This window comes from Musca autumnalis, unplaced genomic scaffold (assembly GCF_047663935.1).
Source record: "Musca autumnalis isolate F117 unplaced genomic scaffold, ASM4766393v1 scaffold_4, whole genome shotgun sequence".
Lineage (NCBI taxonomy): Eukaryota > Metazoa > Arthropoda > Insecta > Diptera > Muscidae > Musca > Musca autumnalis.
In genome coordinates, this window is record NW_027411977.1 from 26,640,391 (window position 1) to 26,663,518 (window position 23,128).

Below are 23,128 nucleotides of genomic sequence, written 5' to 3' on the forward strand. Positions count from 1 at the left end.
CGGCAATAAACAGTAGGTCCCATATCGTTGAGCCAATATGAATCGGCGTGCACTCATTGATATGAAAGAAGTCTCCCTTGTCCCATCTGGGATGTTTGTGGAACAATTATTATTATCACCAAAATCAATAGGCTTCTTCCCCTCCGGGACCCCCATCAACATGCTAAATTGCCTGACGATCCGATCAAAATTGCGACCTGTAGCGTGATTACAAGGTTTAGATGGACAGACGGACAGAAGGACGGACTGACGGACGGACACACATAGCCAGATCGACTCAGCTCGTCGAGACATTCATTTTGGTATATATAAGTATGGGTCTGCGACCATTATTTCGATGCGTTACAAACTTTTTGGACAAAACCAACTTATAATACCCTCCCCACATAGTGGTGTAGGGTATAAAAATGCCTCTCTAACATATGTCCCAAACATATTTTCCAGCAAACATATATAAATACAAACCTAAAAGCCTGCAAACAAATTACATGTTTGGGGGCAAACAAATATTGTGTGGGTGCAAAAAAACAAAAAAAAAAAACATAAAGGCGCCATTTCATTAAGAAAACACAAAATACTGATTTCTTCACTCACTTTACCGTCTTTACTCAACGATTGTATTTAGCAAACTGAAGAAAAAAGAACAACATAATTAATAACATTTTTATACCCTCCACCATAAGATGGGGGGTATATAAAGTTTGTCATTCCGTTTGTAACTATTCGAAATAATCATTGTAGACCCCAGAAACTATATATATTCTTGATCAGCGTGCAATTCTACATCGATATAGCCATGTCCGTCCCTATGTCTGTCTGTCCGTCTGTGGAAATCACTCTAGCGTCCGAACGAATTGAAGTAGGAGATGAAATGCTGGTAAAATCTATTATATGTACGTAGGACTTTTGGCATTGAAAGCTAGCTATGTAGGTCCACGTTTTTGTATAGCCCCCATACAAAGTGACGTGTGACGCGTCGTCCTTTTAAGGAATTTTTATAATATTTGTCCCATCGGAATCGGTTGTAATTTGGTATTATGTGTTTTCAGAGGCAAACAAATAATTCTACCAAAGTTTGTTTATATAGGTCCACGTTTTGGTATAGCCTCCATATAACACCCCATATATAGTACGAGTCACATTACGATATTTTGAATGTATTAGTTCCATTTAAACACAGAATCGGTTGTAACATTGTATTTTGTATTTCCAGAGGCTAAGAAACATTTCTACCATAAAATATTTACATAGGTCCACATTTTGATATAGACCCCATAGGACGATACCTCCCGATTTTCGGTATATTGAAGGTTTTAGCTTCGTTATCACACCGAAATGGCTGAAATTTGGTATCTAGTCTTCGTTGGGGGTACAAAACTTTCCCCCAAAAATTTGTAGGTATAGGTCCATGCCCTCATATAGCCCCATAGAACGGTTCTTCCAAATTTTCGGTATTTTGAAGGCTGTGGCCACATTAATCCACCGAAATGGTCTTCATTTGGGGTATTACACGTTCCATATGAAATTTGTTGGTATAGGTCCACGCCTTATATAGCCCCCATAGAACTTACCTCCCGATTTTCGGTGTTTTGAAGGTTGTGGCCTCAATATTCCCTAGAAATGGCTGATATTTGGTATTTAGTCTTCGTGGGGTATAAAACATTCTCCTAGAAACTTGTCGGTACAGACCCACGCCTTAGCATAACCCCAATAGGCAGTACCTCCTGATTTTCGGTATTTTGAAGCTTGTGACCTCAATATTCCACCGAAGTGACTGAAATTTGGTAGTAAGACTTCGTTAAGGGTATACAACTTTCCACCTGAAGTTTATCGGTATAGGTCCGCGTCTTCATATAGCCGCCATAGAACGGTACCTCCTGTTTTGCGGTATTTTGAAGGTTGTGACCTCAATATCCCACCGCAATGACTGAAATTTGGTATTTATTCTTTGTTAAGGGTATACAACTTTTCACCAGAAATTTGTCGGTATAGGTCAACGCCCTCATATAGCCCCCATAGGACGATATCTCCCAATTTTCGGAATTTTTGGAATTCACTTCAATACAGTTCGTGGTGGAGGGTATAAAAAGTTTGGCCCGGCCGAACTTAACGCTTTTCTTACTTGTTTTCTTTTCCTCTTGCTTGCTACGTTGGTTAACAACAACAAAGCGCGAAACACACGTGTTTAGGCGCATTCACACCACCAAAGCTTCTGCGCCTCCTATTACACTATACACACAGCTATTTATTCTAAAACAGAGCGAGAACCCTCTTGTTACTTTTTTGGCAAAAATCCTCTCTCCACCCATAAAAAACATGTTCTAACATAAAAAATATGTTGGTACCCAAACAAATAAAATTGAGATATGTTACAAAATGTTGGAAACATATATTTGTTTGAATACAAACTAATTATGTTTGGATCCAAACATATATTTGTTTCAGTCCCAAACAAATATTTCATAATACCTATTCCTGACAAAGGCAATAATATGAAGTTTTAGCTCGCTTTAGATGAGGCTATAAAATCCGAACTGGATCTTACAGGACAAAACCCAACTAGGGTTTTTGTAGTCTCAATATGAACTTTAGAAAAAATGCATATTAGAAGTTGTTTGCATTTTCAATGTTGCATAGTGTAACTCTCGAACGGATCAGCCGATTCAGTCCAAAATTTGGCCTTTGTTATATTTTGTCCAAACTTAGTTTAAGTTTGAAGATGGTCATATCGGTCCACTTCTTCGGGTATCTCCCCCACAAAAGTTCAAAACATTTCGCTAAAATTTTGTGCACTATAACTCTCGAAGGCAATAACTGAGTTGGTCCATACTTTACACACACTAATATTTCTGCGAGACGTAGATTCAAATATGGACTCTGTCGGTCAACTCCTTCGGGTACCATCCACACAGATTTTCGGAAAAGTTCAGTTAACGAGCTGGTCTCAAATCGCTTTTAGTTTTGTTGTTGTACAAGTTTTATTCAGGGACAAATTCATACTTTCTGAGAACATAGCCCGACCGTTTATGGAACCATAAGTCCACATATTTTCGCTAAAAGGGTGCGCACGGTAATTCTCGAAGGCAGTAACTGAGTTGGTCCATATTTTTACATCGTAATATTTTTGCGGTGGCAAAATACCTCTCAGTAATGTTGACGACATTTCCTGAGTATTTCAGCCATGTAAAACTTCTCTACAAAGTGGTGTCTTAAGACACGCCGTTCGGACTCGGCGATAAACAGTAAGTCCCATATCATCGAGTTAATATGAATCGGGGTGCACTCATTGATATGAGAGAAGTCTCCCTTGTCCCGTATGGGATGTTTGTGGAACAATTATTATATTATTATAATATTTTTGCGAATCGTAGATAAATATCGAATATGGACTAAGGGTACTTCCCCCCAAAAAAGTTCAACATTTTTGTCCGTTCGAAGATCTTTGAAAATGTATACCAATGTTACTTCTTTTGGAAATGTTTACAGAGATATTATGTTTTTCGTGGGGAAGTCCATGTGGTCTAAAGCCTCTAACTTAAACGGTGCAAAAGTGAAATGTCTAGAAGGCGCGCTATCTATCGAAAAGAAATGATTAAAAAATAAGTTCCGTTTCCAAAATGGACTATGCAGAAACATTCCATCAGGTACCTCCTCTTATATCTGCTTAAGTGCAAATATATTTTTGTCGGCAAGTTCAGAGTTCCAAAAAGGGCCACAAAATCTGAAAACCTCCTTATTATATAACAAGTGAGCCAAGGCTATAGTCGGGTCGGGGCCGTCTATGTGATACACTACACCACTACACCTGTGCATAAGCTTTTGACTGGTAAAATTCAAATATTAAAATTGGAATAACTTAGCGCCTTTGCCCTGAATGCCTTCATTAGTACATGTAAATTTTGTTGAAACGTATTTAAGTGCAGCGCCAGTACAACTTAAATAAAAAAATGGAAAAGTGCGATGTACGCCAACCATCAATAGGCTTCTTTCTCTGTGAGACCCCCATCAACCCCCAAAATTTCTTGAGGATCCGATCCGACCTGTAACGTGATTACAAAAAAAAAAAAAATGGAAAAATGGGATGTATTACTGACTATTGCGATATCTCCGTTATTTGGCCACCTACGCCAACCTACTTTGCATCCTCGTAAAGATGGGATTTTGTACTTTCATAGTCAGACTTTGTTTTTGGAAGGCTTTGAAATAAAATGTTGACTTTTTCTCCAAATAATTTTTTTGCCCATTCCCATTCCCTGAATGTTGTCCGACCATCACCAAAATCAATAGGCTTCTCCCCCTCCGGGACCTTCATCAACATCCAAAATTTGGTGACGATCGGATAAAAATTGCGACCTGTAGCGTGATTACAAAATTTAGGCGGACGGACGGACACACATAGCCAGATCGACTCAGCTCGTCGAGACATTCATTTTGGTATATGGTAATATTCAAAAATGTTTTACAATCGTTGAAGTTGAGGTTCACCATTTAATAAGTCGCGAACCGTCAATATATTTTATACAATATGAATATATTTATATTAATTGAAGTGTTTTAGCCGGGGTCGCATAAAATGAAACATAACAAATAATTTATGTGGAAGCTGTGTTGGTGGTAATATTAAAAAATTGGTAAAAATGTGTTGACGTTTACAATTTTTTTTGTGTTCTATCATGTTTTCTGGTCAAACCACGGAAAATTTAGACCTGAGCTCAAAGAAAGAATTGAAGAATACCCCTTGGGCAACATGGTTCTAATGTATGACTTTTCGATATATACACTGCATCTCCCTAAAATCGATGCTGACATTTTGAAGTTTTGAAATCTGGGTTTTTTGAATTTTTCTTATAATTGGAGGGCGCAACCAGATAATTACCCAAACTATTTATTGGATTGTAGAACTCGTGATTCCACGTCATTTGATGTATATGTCATGAATGTGCTTCATACAGCTCCCTAGTAATAGGAGTCCAAAATCGAAATTTTGGTGCGTAAATTTTCTTTAAAAACCTATTTTTTGGCTTCAAAATTTACAACTTTGACTTAGGTACCCTTGAACCCCGCGTGATTTTAGGTTTTTTACGCGCCGGATCTAATGAACCCTTCCGCTTTTAAATCCATCCACTAAAACGGCGGTTATAGATACCTTGAAAGTAGGAAATTCTGCAAAATTATATATCGATGATTCCGCGCATTGAACCGCGATTTTCTTTGATTATTTTTACATAAATGGAATCGTTTTTACGCGATGATATTATTTTCCAAAACCGTGTGGCATAAATTACCGAGATTCTGGAGTAATATTCGTATTTCATATAAAATAGAATTTAGTAGCACATCCGCGGTTCTTTACAAATTTGTTTAAAATTTGCTATAATGACGTATTTTTTATAGGCGGTCACTGAAATCGGATGCGCCTTATAATCTTATGTACAACGTGCAATTTTTACCCACATAAAGGTTTTTTGAACAGTAAGATGCAGCTGATAGCACACTTTGGCCGCTGAATGAAAAGTGGAAAAATCGCTATATATTGATAGAAATGCACTCGCTGTATCTGAAAAGCGCATGCGCCTTAACTGATTTTAGCGAATTCGCGAATTATACGTTTTTTAACTTTTGTGTTTTTTCTTTGGTTGTAATTTCAATATTACTTTCTATTTCATAATCCTATTGTTTATCAAAGTAAGCAGATACACTTTCGGGTTTGTCATAGCATTTTCCCTGAAGAAGTTTCAGCAAAGTCCGTCAGTCCTTGCATCGAAATTTAGCGATGTAGTAGAATAACTCCCAAAAATGTTTTTTTCTATTTTTCGTATTAAACAAAAAATACATTTTTGAAATAATATTCCAACAATAAATTTTCGTCTTTTGTTGTTGCTGTAATATGGCAGTTATAAATCCAATCTTTAAAATTTTGGTCTCATATTTTTCTACGCGTTGTCTACAATCTGTACGCATTTTTAATTTATTTTTTCGAGTTTTATTTGGACTCTAAATTAGAATAAATTAAATTTACTCCAAGATTTTTTCAGTATTTCTTGATTTTCCGCGAAAATAGAAATACATTTAGTAAATATTTAGGCATCTACGGATAGATATTAAATGCTGTTAACGCTTTATATATACATTTTCTTATTACAGCAAAAATGGAATTTTTAAATATTTTTTCTTTATAAGGGAATAAAACCCCCCATAACTTTGGAGCGCAGCATCCAATTTTGTGAACGCGAACAGATTTGAAACCACGACTTTTTTCTTAAACTATGTTCCAAAAATTGCGGATGTGCTCGCAAAAATTTTTTTGACAATTCTTCCATTGGAATTGCAAAAGAAATTTGAAATTTACCATATATATGTATGGGTTTACGATCATTATTTCGATGCGTTACAAACTCTCCCCACATAGTAGTGTAGGGTATAATTATTGGGGAAAAGGATTTCGATTGAGTAGCCGGCATTCAATTCGATATTGACAATAGATGAAAGTTTCAATACGCTCAGTCTGAGGGTATATCTTTGCCCGCAAAGCCGACTGATATTTTTTTACATGCTTTATCTTTGTTTATTTATTTTTTTTTTTCATAATATAATAAAGATGATTGTTAGTCTTGTGTGACGATTACACGTCATTTAAGGTCATCAACACCTTACCAGCAAAATCTCTTGTTAGATATTTGACATACATACATGTTGTTAAGTTGTTGTTGTTACTAAAGAAACTTTAAATTTTTGAATTTGAATTTTTCCTATTGATGCAACGGGCTTTGAGTTATCATCGTTTACTTGACCTGGCCAACGGAAGTCAAGCCCAACTTTGTTTGTCTGCCATCCTTTCGATTTATATGTATTTTTGAGCGGGAGCATCAACAATCGTTAAAGTTTGTGAACGTGCAGCTTTGTTATGATATTTCCTCGGCCACCGTGTTGAATATACTAGAACTGACACGATTGGCCATTACTTACCTGTTTGCTAATGGCGGAGTTGGTCACGTACAGGACCCATGTTGTCTATTTTCAGTATCATGGTACTTGCAGCATTAAATAAGACAGACATACATATATCATTCACGAAAAAAATTGTAAAAATATTGGATTAGATACAGCACAAAACAATATGAAAGACACCAAGTCGACTGTAGTCTGTATTAACGCTACAACAGTAATAAAATAAATACTTATGTACGTACCTGTATAAATCTTTCTCCAATGTTATGAATTACATCACACAATGACCATCCCTAAAAATAGCTACATAGACTCAAGTTTTTTATACAATAATATTAATTAAAAAAAGGTACTTGTGGTCAATAAATTTGTTTGTCTTATTCCCGCAAATAAAATGTGATTTTTTACCTTCGCCTGTGTTAAAATAAAAAAATAAGAAATTAACAAGAAACGGGCGTGACGCATGCACTGCAGACATTTTTTTTTTTTCAATCAATTTTATGTCAACTGTAATTTGTGAGAGTTTGCAGCAAAATAAAGGTCTACAAAAACAAATTACATTTCACCACTAACGAGATGCAACATTAATCATGTAGGTTTTATAGCTAGCTGGATTTATTGTTTGGATTAATGTTGGATAGCCAGTGTGTGAGATTGAGTCGACTTTGTTGTAGGCTAAATTAGAGAGTTTTTGAACAATTCCATACAACGAAGAAGTATTTTTTTTCAGACAAAATAAACAAATGCATGCTAAGGAATAACCACACTGCACAGTGGCCAATTTTACGAAAAACCTGTCCAAAACTCTAAAAATTAATCGATTTAGACCTAACCTTGGGTTCTAATGTTTTTCGGGTCGCTGGTTTAATTTCTCATATTTTAACCCTCAAACAGTCATTAAACGGATCTTTTTGATCCCTTCACCTATAAAATGTGATCGTATCAGATCAAAATGTTCTACAAATTTTTTCGCCATCAATTTTTGATATGAAATATGCAAAATTATAAACACATTTTAGGGTTAAGGGCGTACTTCATGTGGGTTTTGCCAAAATTGTCATACAAAGCATAATTTTAGAAGAATGACGTTAAGGACAAAAATGTTCGCCGCTAAATTTCACTATAAGTCACCAAAGAAATGAAATCTCTATTTGCATAACATACTAAGGAAATTTCGGTATCAATTTTGCCAAAAAAAAGGAAGAACTTAAAAAAGGGTTGCAAGCTTCAACCATTTCTACAGTTTTGAAATTATTTGAGTTAAGAGCTTTTTGAATCCTTGCACTTTAGGAGTATAATGTCTATGGCAACTTTACTGACAAGAATGTGAGGAATATTTTTCCTAAAAAACTAACCCTCGTGCGAGTCATAAATGGGGTCCTTTTGGTCCCTTTTTCCACAAATCTTTAAAATCTCCTATAAAATGTGATGGATCAGATCAAAATATTCTAGAAAATTGTTCGCCATAAAATTTTATTATAGGTCCTAGAATACATCAAAACTCTAAATTATACCCAAACTGATAAATTTTTTTTTTCGATTTTTGGTCAGGTTTTTCGGAAATTTGGCCACTGTGGTGAATAACTTTTCTTTATCTGCACCCCAAGTGCAGGCGATTAAGGATTTGAGGAGCTGTAGCATGCGCGGAAGTCGTGAAAATGCTGTCGAATGTGACCCCTAGTATCTTGGGGTTGTTAATGGTAGGAGTTGTTCTACCATCGACCATGACATTACTCGAAATGCACACCTAATCACTACATGTAGTGATGGTTAGTCAAATAGGAGTTCAGCCTTTCACAAATGAAATCAGGGAAAGTTCCTGAATCCGAGATCGTACAATCATCACCATACGTTATGATCTCAATACCGTCTAAAGGGGGTGGAATACAGGAGAGGTAGAGGGGATCACCTTGTTGCACTCTACGACGCTTGAATTTCTTGTTCCTGAATTCCACGTACAACTGGAGTCCATATATATCATTGACTATCCAAAGTTTCAAACTTGGCCGGAGGCTTGAGGGTATCAAAGGCTTTTTAAAAGTCGAACGCCACCATCACTGCTCTATCACACGGCTTGCTCTGGTCGAGTCCGCGACTAATATGTGTGGAGATGTCATGTAGCGCTGTTGCAGTGCTGCTTACGGAACCTATGCTAATGATCACCTACTGGATATCTATTTATGACGCTGGGAAAGAGGAAATTATCAAAAGTCTTGCTATGGGCTACAAAAGCTAGATAGGTAGGTCAGATTCACCTTTGCTGGCATCCATACCTGTTTTTAGTAGCGGAACCATCCTGTCCATTTTCCAGACTTCAAGAAAGATGCTAGTGACAGCTTAAGAACTTTGATAACATACTCGACTCCCGGCTCATCTAGCTTTTTTCCCATTGCCATGGATATTCAATCAAGGCCCAACCCTATGGATGATTTATCATTCCCTCAATATCATCCATTGTAAATTATGGAGGTTTCTCATTTGGCAGGAAGAGATCTAATCCGATGTAGTGCTATTCTCTTCACCCTGTCACAACCGGGGTGCTCGACAAATTGTCAATTAAAACTTGACAAACGTTACTCAGTTACTATCTTCCCAGGGTTCGAGAGTGATTTAACCGTTGTCCACAATTTAATTACTCCGGTTCCAATGTTGCAACTCTTCAGATGATATAGGCAGTTGTTTCCGCTTATGCTCACTGACTAACCTGCTAATTTCCAGTGTCCTGACTTACTTTGGGGTTACTGGAGTTGATTCGACGAAGCTCATCAGGCTCATTTGCTAATCACGTCGCTTCTACTGGAAAATTTGGTCTCACCTCGGGTGTTCGACCAGTAGGTATATGGTGAGCGATGATCTTTCGCAACGTCCTCTCTGCTACCATAATGTCAGAAGGGCTTGGTAGATCTCTGAAGCGGTGTTTAGTAAAGATTCTGAAACTTGGCCAATTAGTCATTAGACAAATGTCAGTCACTCCTTTCGATAGATATGGTGCCCATCCACTATTATGTCAGGACTTGTTCACAAAAGGCTTTATTTATTGCTGTAAACAAGAGGAGCCTTGGTCATAATTTCAAGATAGCTCTAGAACTGCTATTATGCGAAAATTGTTTACAATTATGAGGGAGGTACCCAAAAGTGTCTTCCCATATAGACATTCCTGGAACTGTACGCCTGAAAGAAATGTCGGTCAAATTCCATACTCAATTCATAAACAATCGTGTTTATCAGTCATTTTACTTGGTGTCCGCAGGTTATCGGGAGCTTTTGAGGCATTATCACAGGAACATCGAACTTGATCTATGTTTGCGAGGTTTAAAATTTGGACCAAAGGCCAAAGAGGCTTTATACAGCTTAATTTATACGTGTTCCACAAACATTCCAGATGGGACAAGGGAGACTTCTCTCATATCAATGAGTGCAGCCCGATTCATATTTAGCTCAATGATGTCCTAAGACACCACTTGTAGAGAAGTTTTACATGCCTGAAATACTCAGGAAATGTTGCCAACATCACTGAGGGTTATTTTGCCACAGTTGAAAACTTGATGTTGCCTGGCAATCGAACCCACGGTGGCACCTTAATACTACCAAAGATATGGCACATCGAAAAAATGGTTTTAGGCCCAAGTATGTATGGAGGAAATCCGTTTTAGACAATTCGAGGGGATCAACTGCTTTGGTCCAAAGTGGACCTCGTAATATTTAATCTAGACTTAGTTTAAGTTCGTAGACGGGCCATATCTCTAATAAAAGTTCAAACATATTTGCAAAAATGTTGCGCACGATAACTTTCGAAGGGGTAACCGAATTGATCATAACTTTGTATGTGGTAACTTTACTTTCAGGAATAGACGACCCACTCCTTCTGTTACCTCCCACACTAAATACGGAAAAAGTGAAGTTATCGGGGGCAAGTTCAAGTTATTTTTAGGGGCAAGTCCACATTTCCTTAGATAATGACCCAAAAGCTCCTCACAGGGAGCTTCTGATTGGTCCAAACTTTGCACATCATATTATTTCAACTTGTCATGTATCAAGTTGGAATATGGACTATATCGGTTCCGGGCTTCGGGTGCTTCCCACATAAAATTTGGGAAAAATGCAGTTTAACAGCTCATCTCGGATAGTTTGGAATTTTTTTATACCCTCAGCATATGCTTATGAGAGTATATACAATTACATACGGGCAAAATGTGCCTCATCGAAATAATGGTTTTAGACCTCAAGTTATGTTTGTATGTTTTAGACAATATGGAGTTGGTTAAGCCCTGTCCGTCCGTCTGTCTGCTTGGCTGGCTGGAGCGCATGACAACTCTCGAACGGATCAACCGATTAGGTCCAAAATTTGGTTATATTTTGTCAAAACACAGTTTATGTTCAAAAATTGGTTATATTGGTCCACTCCTTCCGGTACCTTCCCCACAAAAGTTCGAAAATATTCGGAAAATATGTGCGCACTATAACTCTTGAAGGGAGTAGCCAATTTCGTCCATACTTTGCACATATTGAAATTTTTACCAGACTTTGATGAGGTTCGCGTACCGTCCACACAAAATTTCGGAAATGTTCAGTTTATTACCTGCTCTCGAATCGCTTTGATTTTTGTTGTAACAACTTGTATTCCCTGCTCCCCATACAACGGTTCAAGTTTCATCATGGGCAAGTCCATACTTCCTGAGAAAATTGTCTGAAAATTGCCAAAAACCGATTCGGTATAAAATTTTGCTTTCGTAATACTTTGTCCAAACATAGTTTAAATTCGAAGATAAGCCATATCGGTCCACTCCTTCAGGTACCTGCCCCACAAAAGTTCAAAAATGTTCGGAAAAATTGTGCGCACGATAACTCTTGAAGAGAGTGACCGATGTAATCCTAACTTTGCACATCCTAATATATATACCACATATAGATCATGTTCGAATATGGACTATATTTGTCTACTCCTTCTAGTACCTCACACAAAAAATTTCGGAAAGTTCACTTTAAGATCTTCTCTCGAATCACTTTGATTTTTGTATAAGCGATTTGCATTCGCTACCTCCATTACGACGGAAAAGTTTTTTCAGGGGCAAGTCCATATTTCTTGGGAAAGCATCCCGAAAGGTGTAAAAAAAACCCCTATGTCACCATATGTGGCGGTCGGAGAGCACGATAACTCTCGAACTGTTCAACCGACTTGGTACAACTTCTAAAATGACCCATATCGGTCCTCCCTAAGGGAACCTCCCCCACAAAAGTTCAACATTTGTGTCTTAGTGCAGTTAAATTCCTAATCCACATTTTTGTTAGCAAGTTCAAATGTCCAAAAAGGGCCACGAAATTCTGAAGAGACCTCAAACAAATTCGATCTGTTCGTATGTGAATATTTCACTTCACATTGGCTGAAGGTATATATCTGTCGGCAAAACCGACTGACACTTTTTTACTTGTTTCGGACAAAATAAACAAATGCATGCTCACCTCATCACTACATGTGGTGAACAGAGTGCCCGTAAATTTAGTGCCTTTGCTAGCATGGAAAAAGGTGTTTAGTCAAATAGGAGTTCAGCCGTTTACAAATGACAACAGGGAAAGTTTCTGACTACCAAATCGAATAAGGAGAGGTAGTGGGGATCTCCTTGTTGTACTCTACGACGCTTGAACTTTTTGTTCCTGAATTCCACGTACAACTTGCGTCCATATATATCATTGACTATCCAGTGTTTCAAATTTGTAGCTATAGGTGTCGTTTGCAATTTTTTATACCCTCAGCATTTATGCTAACGAGAGTATATACACTTACATACGGGCTAAATGTGCCTCATGGAGTTGATTTAGACATGCCCGTCCGTCCGTCTGTCTGCCTGGATGGAGCGCACGATAACTCTCAAACGCTTCAACCGATTAGGTCCAAAATTTGGCTTTCGTTATATTTTGTGCAAACATAGTTTACGTTCGAAGATGGGTTATATTGGTCCACTCCTTCCGGTAAAGTATCAATTCACATAGGCTGAGGGTATATCTCGACTGATACTTTTTTTCCAAAAGTTTTTCTTGCAGGCCATGTTACGACGATGCAATGTTTTCGTGGATAAGTCGATACTTCCTGAGATGATGGCTACAAATCTCCAAAAATACCTGCCGGTACCAACTAAAATGGGTAGTACTTAAGACAACCCTCGAAGGGAGAAAACGTATTATTTCTTACAATTTCGAATTATGTCCGAAACCCGACTACATCGGACCACTCTTTCGGATACCTCTATAGTTTAGAAAGAGTGCAGTTTAAAAAAATGTTGGCAACATGTTTTGTATACAGCCAAGTTAAAACGGAATTTTTTTCGATTGCAAAAACCATACTTTCTCAGTAATTGGCTCAAAATCTCAAAAAACCTCAGAAGTGTTGTGTTTGCTTATTTCTTTAGGTGCGAGGCTGAGGCTATATCTCTGTCTGTACTGCCGACTGATACTCTTTTACTTGTTTATGTCTTACTCATGTGCTGATCATTGGTGCACTAGCCAATTTTTCCTCGCTAATGATTTTGAGGATCTATTTTTAGCTGGAAATTACTACCCAAAAGATCTCAAATGCTGGAATACTCACTGGAAAAAAGATAAATCCCCACTCAACTTGCTTTATAGAATTTTTTATTTTATTGTGTAGGAATGAATTAATAAACAAAATAAAAAAAGAAAATATATTACCAATTTCGACCACTGTGCGACATGCTGAACAAAACTCATAGATATGTTGAACATGGTTAGAGTACGCAGGAAATACCACCATTGAAAACATTTGAAGAAACGTTCAATGACAGAGAAGCCTCTCCACAGTCGATATGTCTGATGAGCCGCTACCAATGGTGAAACATGTCACATAGTGATGGTTGTCTGGGATCGAATCTTCGGCTTTCCTTTTTCCCTTGCAAAAAGCATCCGCCATTAAGCTCGATTATAAAGAGAAATTTATTAAAAATACTATTAAAAATTATCTTCGCCCTAATAGGCAAAATTTTCAAATAAATAAAAAAAAAATTCTTGCCTATACCGCAATTTGGACTTGCACCATTGTGGCGCCCAACGTTGTAAATATAATCTAAGCTTAAAACAAATCATCGTTTCTCCACCATTTTTTAGCGATTTCCGTTTAATAATAATTTGTTTAAGTATCTTCCGTTTAAATTGTGAACCAAGTGTAGGGTATCGACACAAAAGCATGTGTATTTAACATATTCTAATTAAAATTTAACTAATTGCAAACAGATGATAATATTGTTTAAGTATTTAACACACACCCCGACAACATTACGAATTGTTTTGAATGTTGATTGAACGGATTACGCAGGAGTCATTGGCCGTTTATGTCAACTAAAGGTGATTGCGCGTATCATTCATTGATGGTACCGAGGTTGGTAATAAATTTGTTGATGGTTATTGAAGATGTACTCGTGTCGTGCGGTTGTTATTGTTGTTTTTAATAACAAAAAAAAAATGATATTAATTTTTTCAGTTAAAGATTTTAATGATACGAGGACATATTTAATATTACCTGCTAAAATAAATAAAAAATATATTTCTTTAGATTATTTTCGTTTTTGGTATAAATTGAGAGGGTGCCGGGCTATTCGATATCAGTCAAGTGTAATCGGCTTGTAATAGCAACAACATATTCCCTCAAATCACAAAAAAAAAATTAAATTCAAAAATTATTAAAATGAAATTCTCAATTGCTTTGGTATTCTGCTTGGTTGCTGGTATCCTTGCTGCTCCCCAACAACAAGAAGAAAAACATTCTGATGAATATGATGCCCAAATTCTGCGTCAGGAAGCGGAAAATAATGGTGTGGATAAATATAATTTTGCGTAAGTGTGAAAATCAAAATTAGCAACATTCACAAGATGCAAAGTCTATGTTTTTTATCATTTACAGCTATGACACCAGCAACGGCATCTCCCGTCAGGAAGGTGGTGAATTGAAAACCACTGAAGAAGGTTCGGCCATCGTTATGCATGGTTCATGGAGCTGGACCGCTCCCGATGGTAAAAAATACGAAATTTCTTTTGTGGCTGATGAACTCGGTTATCACCCAACATTCAAACAAGTTGCTTAAGCAGAAATTGGGATGAATGACTTCTGAATTATATAGTAATTTTTACCCTCAAAATATTAATTGAATTGTTTAGTTAAAAGTGTTTTTTTTTTTCTTGTTTTATTAAATAAATATTTGTTATCAGTTAAACTCCTGCAAATAATTGTGTTGTGCCATTTCATAAAGAGCAGTTAAAATAACTGGGTAATATTGAATGAATCGAAGGATTGTTTTGAGAACTCGTTATCCGTTAACGCAAATGTAAAGAGAATACCTGTTCTTCTGTATGTTCATAATACGCTTAGTGCTTCCGACGAGTCCTCAAACTGCAATTTTTCCAAATTTTGTGTAAGAGGTGGCCGAATGACGGGACCGATATAGTTCATATTCCAAACTATTACATGACTGTATGAAATAATTCGATGTACCAAGTTTGGAGCAATAAGAATCTCCTTGCGAGAGTTATCTTGCGATTTTACTTGGTGCCGTCAAGGTTTCTTGGAGCTTTACCTAAGGAAGAATGGATTTACCGCCAAAAAAATTGTACCGTCGCAAAGGAGGCTACAGGGATAACCTGCACAGAAAAAATATTTCAAGAATTTTTACATATTTTCGTTCGTGATGTAGCTTTTTCATACTGTACCTCACATAAGATACATGTGCAGTTTCTTATATCCAAACGAAAGCCACTATTTTTTTTTTTTTTTCAAAACTATGTAAGTTTTCATGTGATGCAAAATCATTTTCCTGTTATTCCCTACATTCTCATCGGTCTCATCACATTGGCAATGTATCAACAAACCTCAAAACAACCCCCACCATCGTCTCACTATCACATTGAGACTTTATCAACAAACCGCACACACAAAACAACTACCGCTGTCGCAATAATTGTTGTTAGTTAACAGACAAACCAACAAACCAAACACCTCTAGTGCGTTTGGTGTCGAGAAAACATAGTTCGTATAGACAAATACTTCGCAACTACAAATTTTTAATTTCTTTAATATAAAGGCAACATGTAGTGCTGATAAACTCAACATGTATGTACATATGGTTCTATCTGCTTATGCTTACAAGACAGTTCTGCTATGCTTACAAGACGATAAGAACTACAGTGACAATATTTAGAAGAACCGGTAAGTTAGAATAATACAAAATAAAAGAATTATAAAAAGAAAAAGCAGCAAAATTTGACTCTTTGTTTGGTGGTGTGTGGTGGTTGTTAGGGTCAATGAAAGCAAAACAAAAACTCGCGAAAATTGTTTTTTTAATCTCTCGGAAGACTAGTATTTTTTTTTTTGCTTTATGAAAGGCGTTTTTGAAATGGATTTTTGGCAAGACTTTATGAACACTATTCCTGAAATACAATAATTTTTTTTCTGTGTATCCATGGGGGTGAACATAAAATGTACCAAACTTAATAATTACGCGTCATATAAAATATATTGATTCAATATCACGAGTTTGCTTCAAAATACGTGGAATCTGTAAGAGTTAGGCAATCTAGTTCCTAGATCCTTGTACTAGTTCCAAAACGTATGTGTAACGTTATGCAAGATAACGTGTGATATATTGTATAGGCAGTTTGTTCAAAGAAAACAAGTGAGCAAAGGCTATAGTAGGGACGCGGCCGACCATGTGTTACCCTCCACCACTACCCCTGTGCATAAGCTTTTCACTGGTAAACATTTCTTTTAGAGAATATAATCCGAATACCATCAAACATAATATGCCATAAGCAACCAAAATTTCGTGGCCATCCGATCAAAATTGCGACCTGTAGCGTGATTGCAAAAAATGGAAGAATTTGATGCATTGAGGTATCTCCCTTGTTTGGCCACTTTCGCCAACCTACTTTACATCAATTTAAAGGTAATATTTTCTTCTTCTAATGACAGGCTTTGCCGTTTGAATACCCCTACTAGAAGCCGATATATTCACAAAGAATAAAACTTTGAATTTGTCTCCACATGAGTTTTTCCCCATTCCGACCCCTAAATATTATCCGACTATCACCACAATCAATAGGCTTCTTCCTCTGTGGGGCCCACATCTACCCCCAAAATCTAATGACTATCCGATCACAATTCCAGCCGGTAGCGTGATTACAAAAAATGGATATATTACCGACTTTTGCGATATCTCGGTTGTTTGCCCACTTACGCCAACATACTTTGCATTAATATAAAGGAGATCTTTTCTTCTGCCACTGGCGGGCTTTCTTTTTGGAATACTCCTACCAGAAGCGGCGACATTGGCATAAGAAAAAAACGTTGACTTTTCTCCACATAAGCTTTTTGCTTATTCTGACTCCTGAATATTATCCGACCATCACCAAACTTAATAGGCTTCTTCCTCTCTGAGAGTCGCATAAACTCCCAAAAAATTCGTGACCATCCGATCAAAATTGCGACCTGTAGCGTGATTACAAAAAAATCGGAAAATGGGAGGCATTACCGATTTTTGCGATATCTCTGTTGTTTGACCACCTACGACAGCCTACTGTACATCGTTGTAAAGGTGATATGTTCTACTTTCCTTGTCAGGTTTTGCTTTTGATATACCTCTTAAATAAACAGAGCTATTGGCTTTGAAATAAAACGTTGACCTTTTCTCCAAATAAGTTTTTGCCCATTTCGACCCCTGAATATTATCCGACCATCATCAAAATCAACAGGCTTATTCCTCTGTGGGACTCCTATTATTTCCCAAAATTTTGCGACGATCCGATCGAAATTGCGACCTGTAGCGCGATTTTGAAAAAATTTAAAAATGGGATGTATTACCGTCTATTGCTATATCTCCATTATTTAGCCACCTACGCCAACCCGCTTTGAATCATTGTAAAGGTGGGATATTCTTCTTTCATAGTCAGGCTTTGTTTTTGGAAGATCTCTAACCAAAGCTGTGATATTCGTCATTATAACTCAAATCGCAAAAAAAAAATATGGGTTGTATTAGCGACTATTGCGATTTCTTCTTTGTTTGACCACCTACGACAACCTACTATACATCGTTGTAAAGGTGATATTTTCTACTTTCATTAGCAGGTTTTTCTTTTGATTACAAGGTTTAGATGGACAGACGGACGGACGGCCAGATCGACTCAGTTCGTCGAGACATTCATTTTGGTATATATAAGTATGGGTCTACGACCATTATTTCGATGCGTTACAAACTTTTTGGCCAAATCCAACTTATAATACCCTCCCCACATAGTGGTGTAGGGTATAAAAATTGGACCATTGGAACTGCGAAGTGAACTATATAGTTCCCTTTAGTTCCTTTGGCACAACTCTAGACTCTGTAGGTTCAGTAATGTGGAACCAAAAATGTTTAATAACCTAACTTCTGATTCATAGAGAACTTCGAGTATTAAGCTAAACTATGTTTGGAAGAAATTTTTCAAAAGGTTTGAGATTTATATTACACAGTTGCCATTTTAGTATGTGCCGGCAGCATTTTTGGAGCTTTTGGCTTACTCCGGAAAAAAAATTACAATTGTAATAGGGACCGTGAAAGCTACCTTCTGCAAACAATTATAAATAGATCCGAGACGATTCCTCAAGCTGCAGTTTTCGCAAATTTTGTGTGGGTGGTACCCGAAGGAGTGAACCAATATAGTCCATATTCCAACCTGATACATGAGTGAATGAAATAATATAATGACAATTAATATTGGGCAATTAAAACCTCCCTGTGAGAGTTATCTTGCGGATTTGCCAATTTCGTTGGTGCCGTCCGTGGTTCTTGGAGCTTTTAGGCCATTGTCCCAGGAAGTATTGGCTTGCCCCCGAAAAAATATTTTACCGTATAAAGGGGACCGCAAGAACAATCTCCTGAAAAGTAATGAAAAACGATCCGAAATGAGCTCTTAAACTTCACTTTTTACGAATTTTGTGTGGGAGGTACCCGAAGGAGTGGACCGCTGTAGTCCATAATGTAACCTGATTTATATCTGGAACGAAAAATATGTTGTGTAAAGTTTGGACAAAATTGATTGTTCCCTTCGATAGTTATCGTTCACACCATTTTACAGAAAAGTTTTGAACTTTTGTGTGGGAGATACCCGAAGAAGCGGACCAATATGGCCCATCTCCGACCATAAACTAAGCTTAGGCAAAATATTACGAAGTGCAAAATTTGGTTCGAATCGGTTATTCTGTTCGAGTGTTATCGTGCGTACCAGCCAGACAGACGGACGGACAGGTCTAATTCGACTCCAAATTGTCTGAAATAAATTTCGTCCAAACATACATGGGGTCTACAACCAGTATTTCAATTTGGCAGTGTATATATCCTCGTTAACCTAAAGGCTGAGGGTATAATTATAGGAAACAATTTCCACAGTTGGTCGCAGTTCCACAGGACGCATTGCGCGCCGACACCATCAACTTGGTCTTATCGCCGTTTACTGCCAGACCGACTTTAGCAGATTCCCTATCGACTTTTGCAAAGGTATCAGTTACATCCTTTACCGATCGACCCATGATGTCAATGTCATCGGCATAAGCGAGTAACATAAGGATGTTTGTATATATTGCTCCACTTCAATTGACCTTCGCATCTCGTATAACCTTTTCCAGCAGAATGTTGAGTAAGTTACACTAAAGACTCTCTTCTTGTCTGAAACCTCTTTTGGTATAAACCCTTCGGAGAGGTTCTTTCCTGAGGACCGGATATCAGTTAAAGTCGTCTTACAAAGCCTAACGAACTGTGCGGGGATTCGAATACCTTTGAGTGTACGGGGCTGTCGAAAGCTGCTTTATAATCGACTTAAAGCTTGTAGGTGTCGATCTGCACCTCTTTGGTCTTCTCCAGGATTTGCCGCAGGGTAAATATCACATTGGTATGTCCCAATTTTTTCGTTCATCATAGGCTTTAGTCGTTCGCATAATATCCCTGAAACTATCTTTTTGGCAATAGGGAGAAGACTTATGCATAAAGTCTACCCTTCCTTTCTTGCGGACGGGACACAGGATGCTTAGGTTTCAATCACGGGGACGCGTTCTTACTTCCAGATGGTGTTAACTAGCAGATGCATACATCTTATCAGCATGTCGCCTCTGGTTTTGATTAGCTCCGCTGATAGGCAATAGGGTCCTGATGCCTTATTATTTTTGGCCGGGTGGTATACATTCAATACTATTTTCTGCAATTGGATCTGCGATATCTTCGTCGTCCTCGCTAGTACCTATATACCTATCTGTATCAGTTCAGCTATATACCCTATCTGTATCAGTTACCAAATTACCTTACTGTTCTCTACAGGAGGATGTGCTTCAGCCATCAGTTTGATGTTTGACTTTTTTGTGGAATTTTCGCACTTCATTCGGTGATTGGGGCCGCGTAGCCCATATGTAGTCGACCAATGGATTTATGTTGGTATGGTCATCAGCTTCCTACAAGTTTTGTCTTCGGCTTTCTTCAAGGTTTGTTGTTGGTGACGCTTAAAAAGTAGATAAAATCGCCCAATAATAAAATGCTTAGGGGTATTGGGTACTGGGCTGCCGCTTTGCCAAATATTGATCTGCTTTCAGGAGTCTTCTCGAAAATTTGAATTGAATAACTAAGAGATGGTGGATTTTGTCATGTCTAAATTGTGCACACGAATTGATACATTTCTCTATCTAGTTGGAACACACTTTAGTGTTTTCTTTATGGTGCTGTGGCCAAGATCATGGTTATTTCCATGAACTTAAGGAATAAACTCTAAGAGAATTCAGTTGTAAATCTTTACAGGTTGATATGCCGGCACCAAGGCCATCACTTTTATGTTTCATTTTTGGGTAATATTTTTGGATTTAATTTTAATTCTGTATACCTCGAATTTTTATGTCCTCAGCCTTTATGCTATAGAGGGTGTATACACTGTGATACGACCAAAAAAGTGCCTCATCAAAATAATCGGTTTAGACCCGTCTTGCTGGTGCGCACGGCAACTCTCGGCCAGACCAACCAATTCTAACCAAATTTTGCACTTCGTAATATGTTGACAAACGTAGTATAAAAACCATCTTCGATCTTCGGGTACCACCCCCAGAAAATTTCAAATTATTCCGTAAAATGGTGTGAATGGTAACTCGGGAAGGATCCAAATTACGCATTATTATTCCTTCCACATAAAAATAGGGTTCAAATATGGACTATATCGGTTCACTCCTTCGGGTACATTCAACATAAAATTCGGATCGTTTTTAATTTTTTTCATCCTCCCTTACGACGGTAAATTTTTTTTTTTTTTTTTTTTTTGGGGTCAAGTCCATACTTCCTGAGGTGATGGCCTAAAAGCTCCAAGAATCCTTGACGACACCCAGTAAAATTGCAAGATAACTCTCGCAAGGAGATTCTGAGTGCTCCAAACTTTGTACATCGAATTATTTCATCCAGTCATGTAACAGTTTGGAATATTAACTATATCGGTTCCGTACTTTGGCCACCTCCCACACAAAAATTTGGGAAAAGTGCAGTTTGAGGACTCGTCGGAAGCAATAAGCGTGTTATGAACACAAAGAAGAACACGTATTATTTTCACATTTGCGTTAACGGCTAAGGAGTCCCCAAACAATCCTTCATTTCATTCAATATTACCCAGTTATTTTAACGGTTTCAATATGCTCTTTATGAAATGGCACAACTCAATTATTTCCATTAGTTTAACTGGTAACAAATATTTATTTTATAAAACAAGAACAAAAAAAAAACACATTTAACTAAACAATTCAATTAATATTTTGAGGGTAAAAATTGCTCTATAATTTAGAATACACTCATCCAAATTTCAGCTTAAGCAACTTGTTTGAATGTTGGGTGATAACCGAGTTCATCAGCCACAAAAGAAATTTCGTATTTTTTACCATCGGGAGCGGACCAGCTCCATGAACCTTGCATAACAATGGCCGAACCTTCTTCAGTGGTTTTCAATGTACCAGCTTCCTGGCGGGAAATGCCGTTGCTGGTGTCATAGCTACAACGTGTGAAAAAAACATAGACTTAGCATCTTGTAAATGTTGTTAATTTTGATTTTCACACTTACGCAAAATTATATTTATCCACACCATTATTTTCCGCTTCCTGACGCAGAATTTGGGCATCATATCATCAGAATGTTTTTCTTCTTGTTGTTGAGGAGCAGCAAGGATAACAGCAACCAAGCAAAATACCAAAGCAATTGAGAATTTCATTTTGATAATTTTTGAATTAAATTTTTTTGTGGTTTGGGGGAATATGTTGTTGCTATTACAAGCCGATTACACTTGACTGATATCGAATAGACCGACACTCTTTCAATTTATACCAAAAACGAAAATAATGTAAAAAATATATTTTTTATTTATTTTAGCAGGTAATATTAAATATGTCCTCGTATCATTAAAATCTTTAACATAAAAAAATTAATATCATTTTTTGTTATTAAACAACGACAACAACAAACCATAATCACGACACGAGTACATCTTCAATAGCCATCAACAAATTTATTATCAACATCGGTACCATCAATGAAAGATACATATCTAGGATAGAGGTTTTGCTTAGCCCTAAATTTTAATAGTTTGCTATAAAATACAATATGTTTGCACATAGGAACAAAGATTATGTTCGCAATTATTAAAATATATACTAATATTACAGAAAAAGTTCGATAATGACCTGTGTTTTTGGCAAAATTTTAATAAAAGTTAGAAAAACCGAATAGAAAACAGGGTTAACAACATTCTCATTGTTATTCTCGCTTATAGGGTTGCCATCGATCCATGTTACATACATTTTTTAATTGCCACAGGACCATTTTTTTCAGCATTTGGTTTTTCGGATATTGGTTATGGCCTTCTAAAATATTGAGGTTTTATTATTGTTGAAATTGAAAACCGAACATTTTTGACACTCACTGTATGTACATACTATTGTTCATATTGTTCTGTTATGCTTACAAGACAAGATAACACCTGCAGTGAAAATCTTTAGATGAAACGGTAAGTTAGAATAATAGAAAATAAAAGAATTAATAAATAAAAAGCAGCAAAATTTGTCTCTGTGGTGTCTAGAGTCAATAAAAACAAAACATAAACCTGGAAAAATTATTTTTTTAATCCAGTATTTTTTTT

At 37.0% G+C, this 23,128-nt stretch overlaps 1 protein-coding gene and 1 pseudogene across 1 annotated transcript; one reads left to right on the forward strand and one right to left on the reverse strand.

The window, feature by feature from the left end:
• Nucleotides 1-14,267: 14,267 nt before the first annotated feature.
• On the forward strand, nucleotides 14,268-15,038 carry LOC141401110 (endocuticle structural glycoprotein SgAbd-5-like). Its single transcript, XM_073980959.1, has 3 exons — nucleotides 14,268-14,335; nucleotides 14,510-14,790; nucleotides 14,858-15,038. The coding sequence occupies exons 2-3, from the start codon at nucleotides 14,642-14,644 to the stop codon at nucleotides 15,036-15,038; spliced, it is 330 nt and encodes a 109-aa protein (XP_073837060.1). The 5' UTR covers nucleotides 14,268-14,335; nucleotides 14,510-14,641.
• Nucleotides 15,039-21,806: 6,768 nt separating this feature from the next.
• LOC141401111 (endocuticle structural glycoprotein SgAbd-5-like) lies at nucleotides 21,807-22,204 on the reverse strand (annotated as a pseudogene).
• Nucleotides 22,205-23,128: the final 924 nt, after the last annotated feature.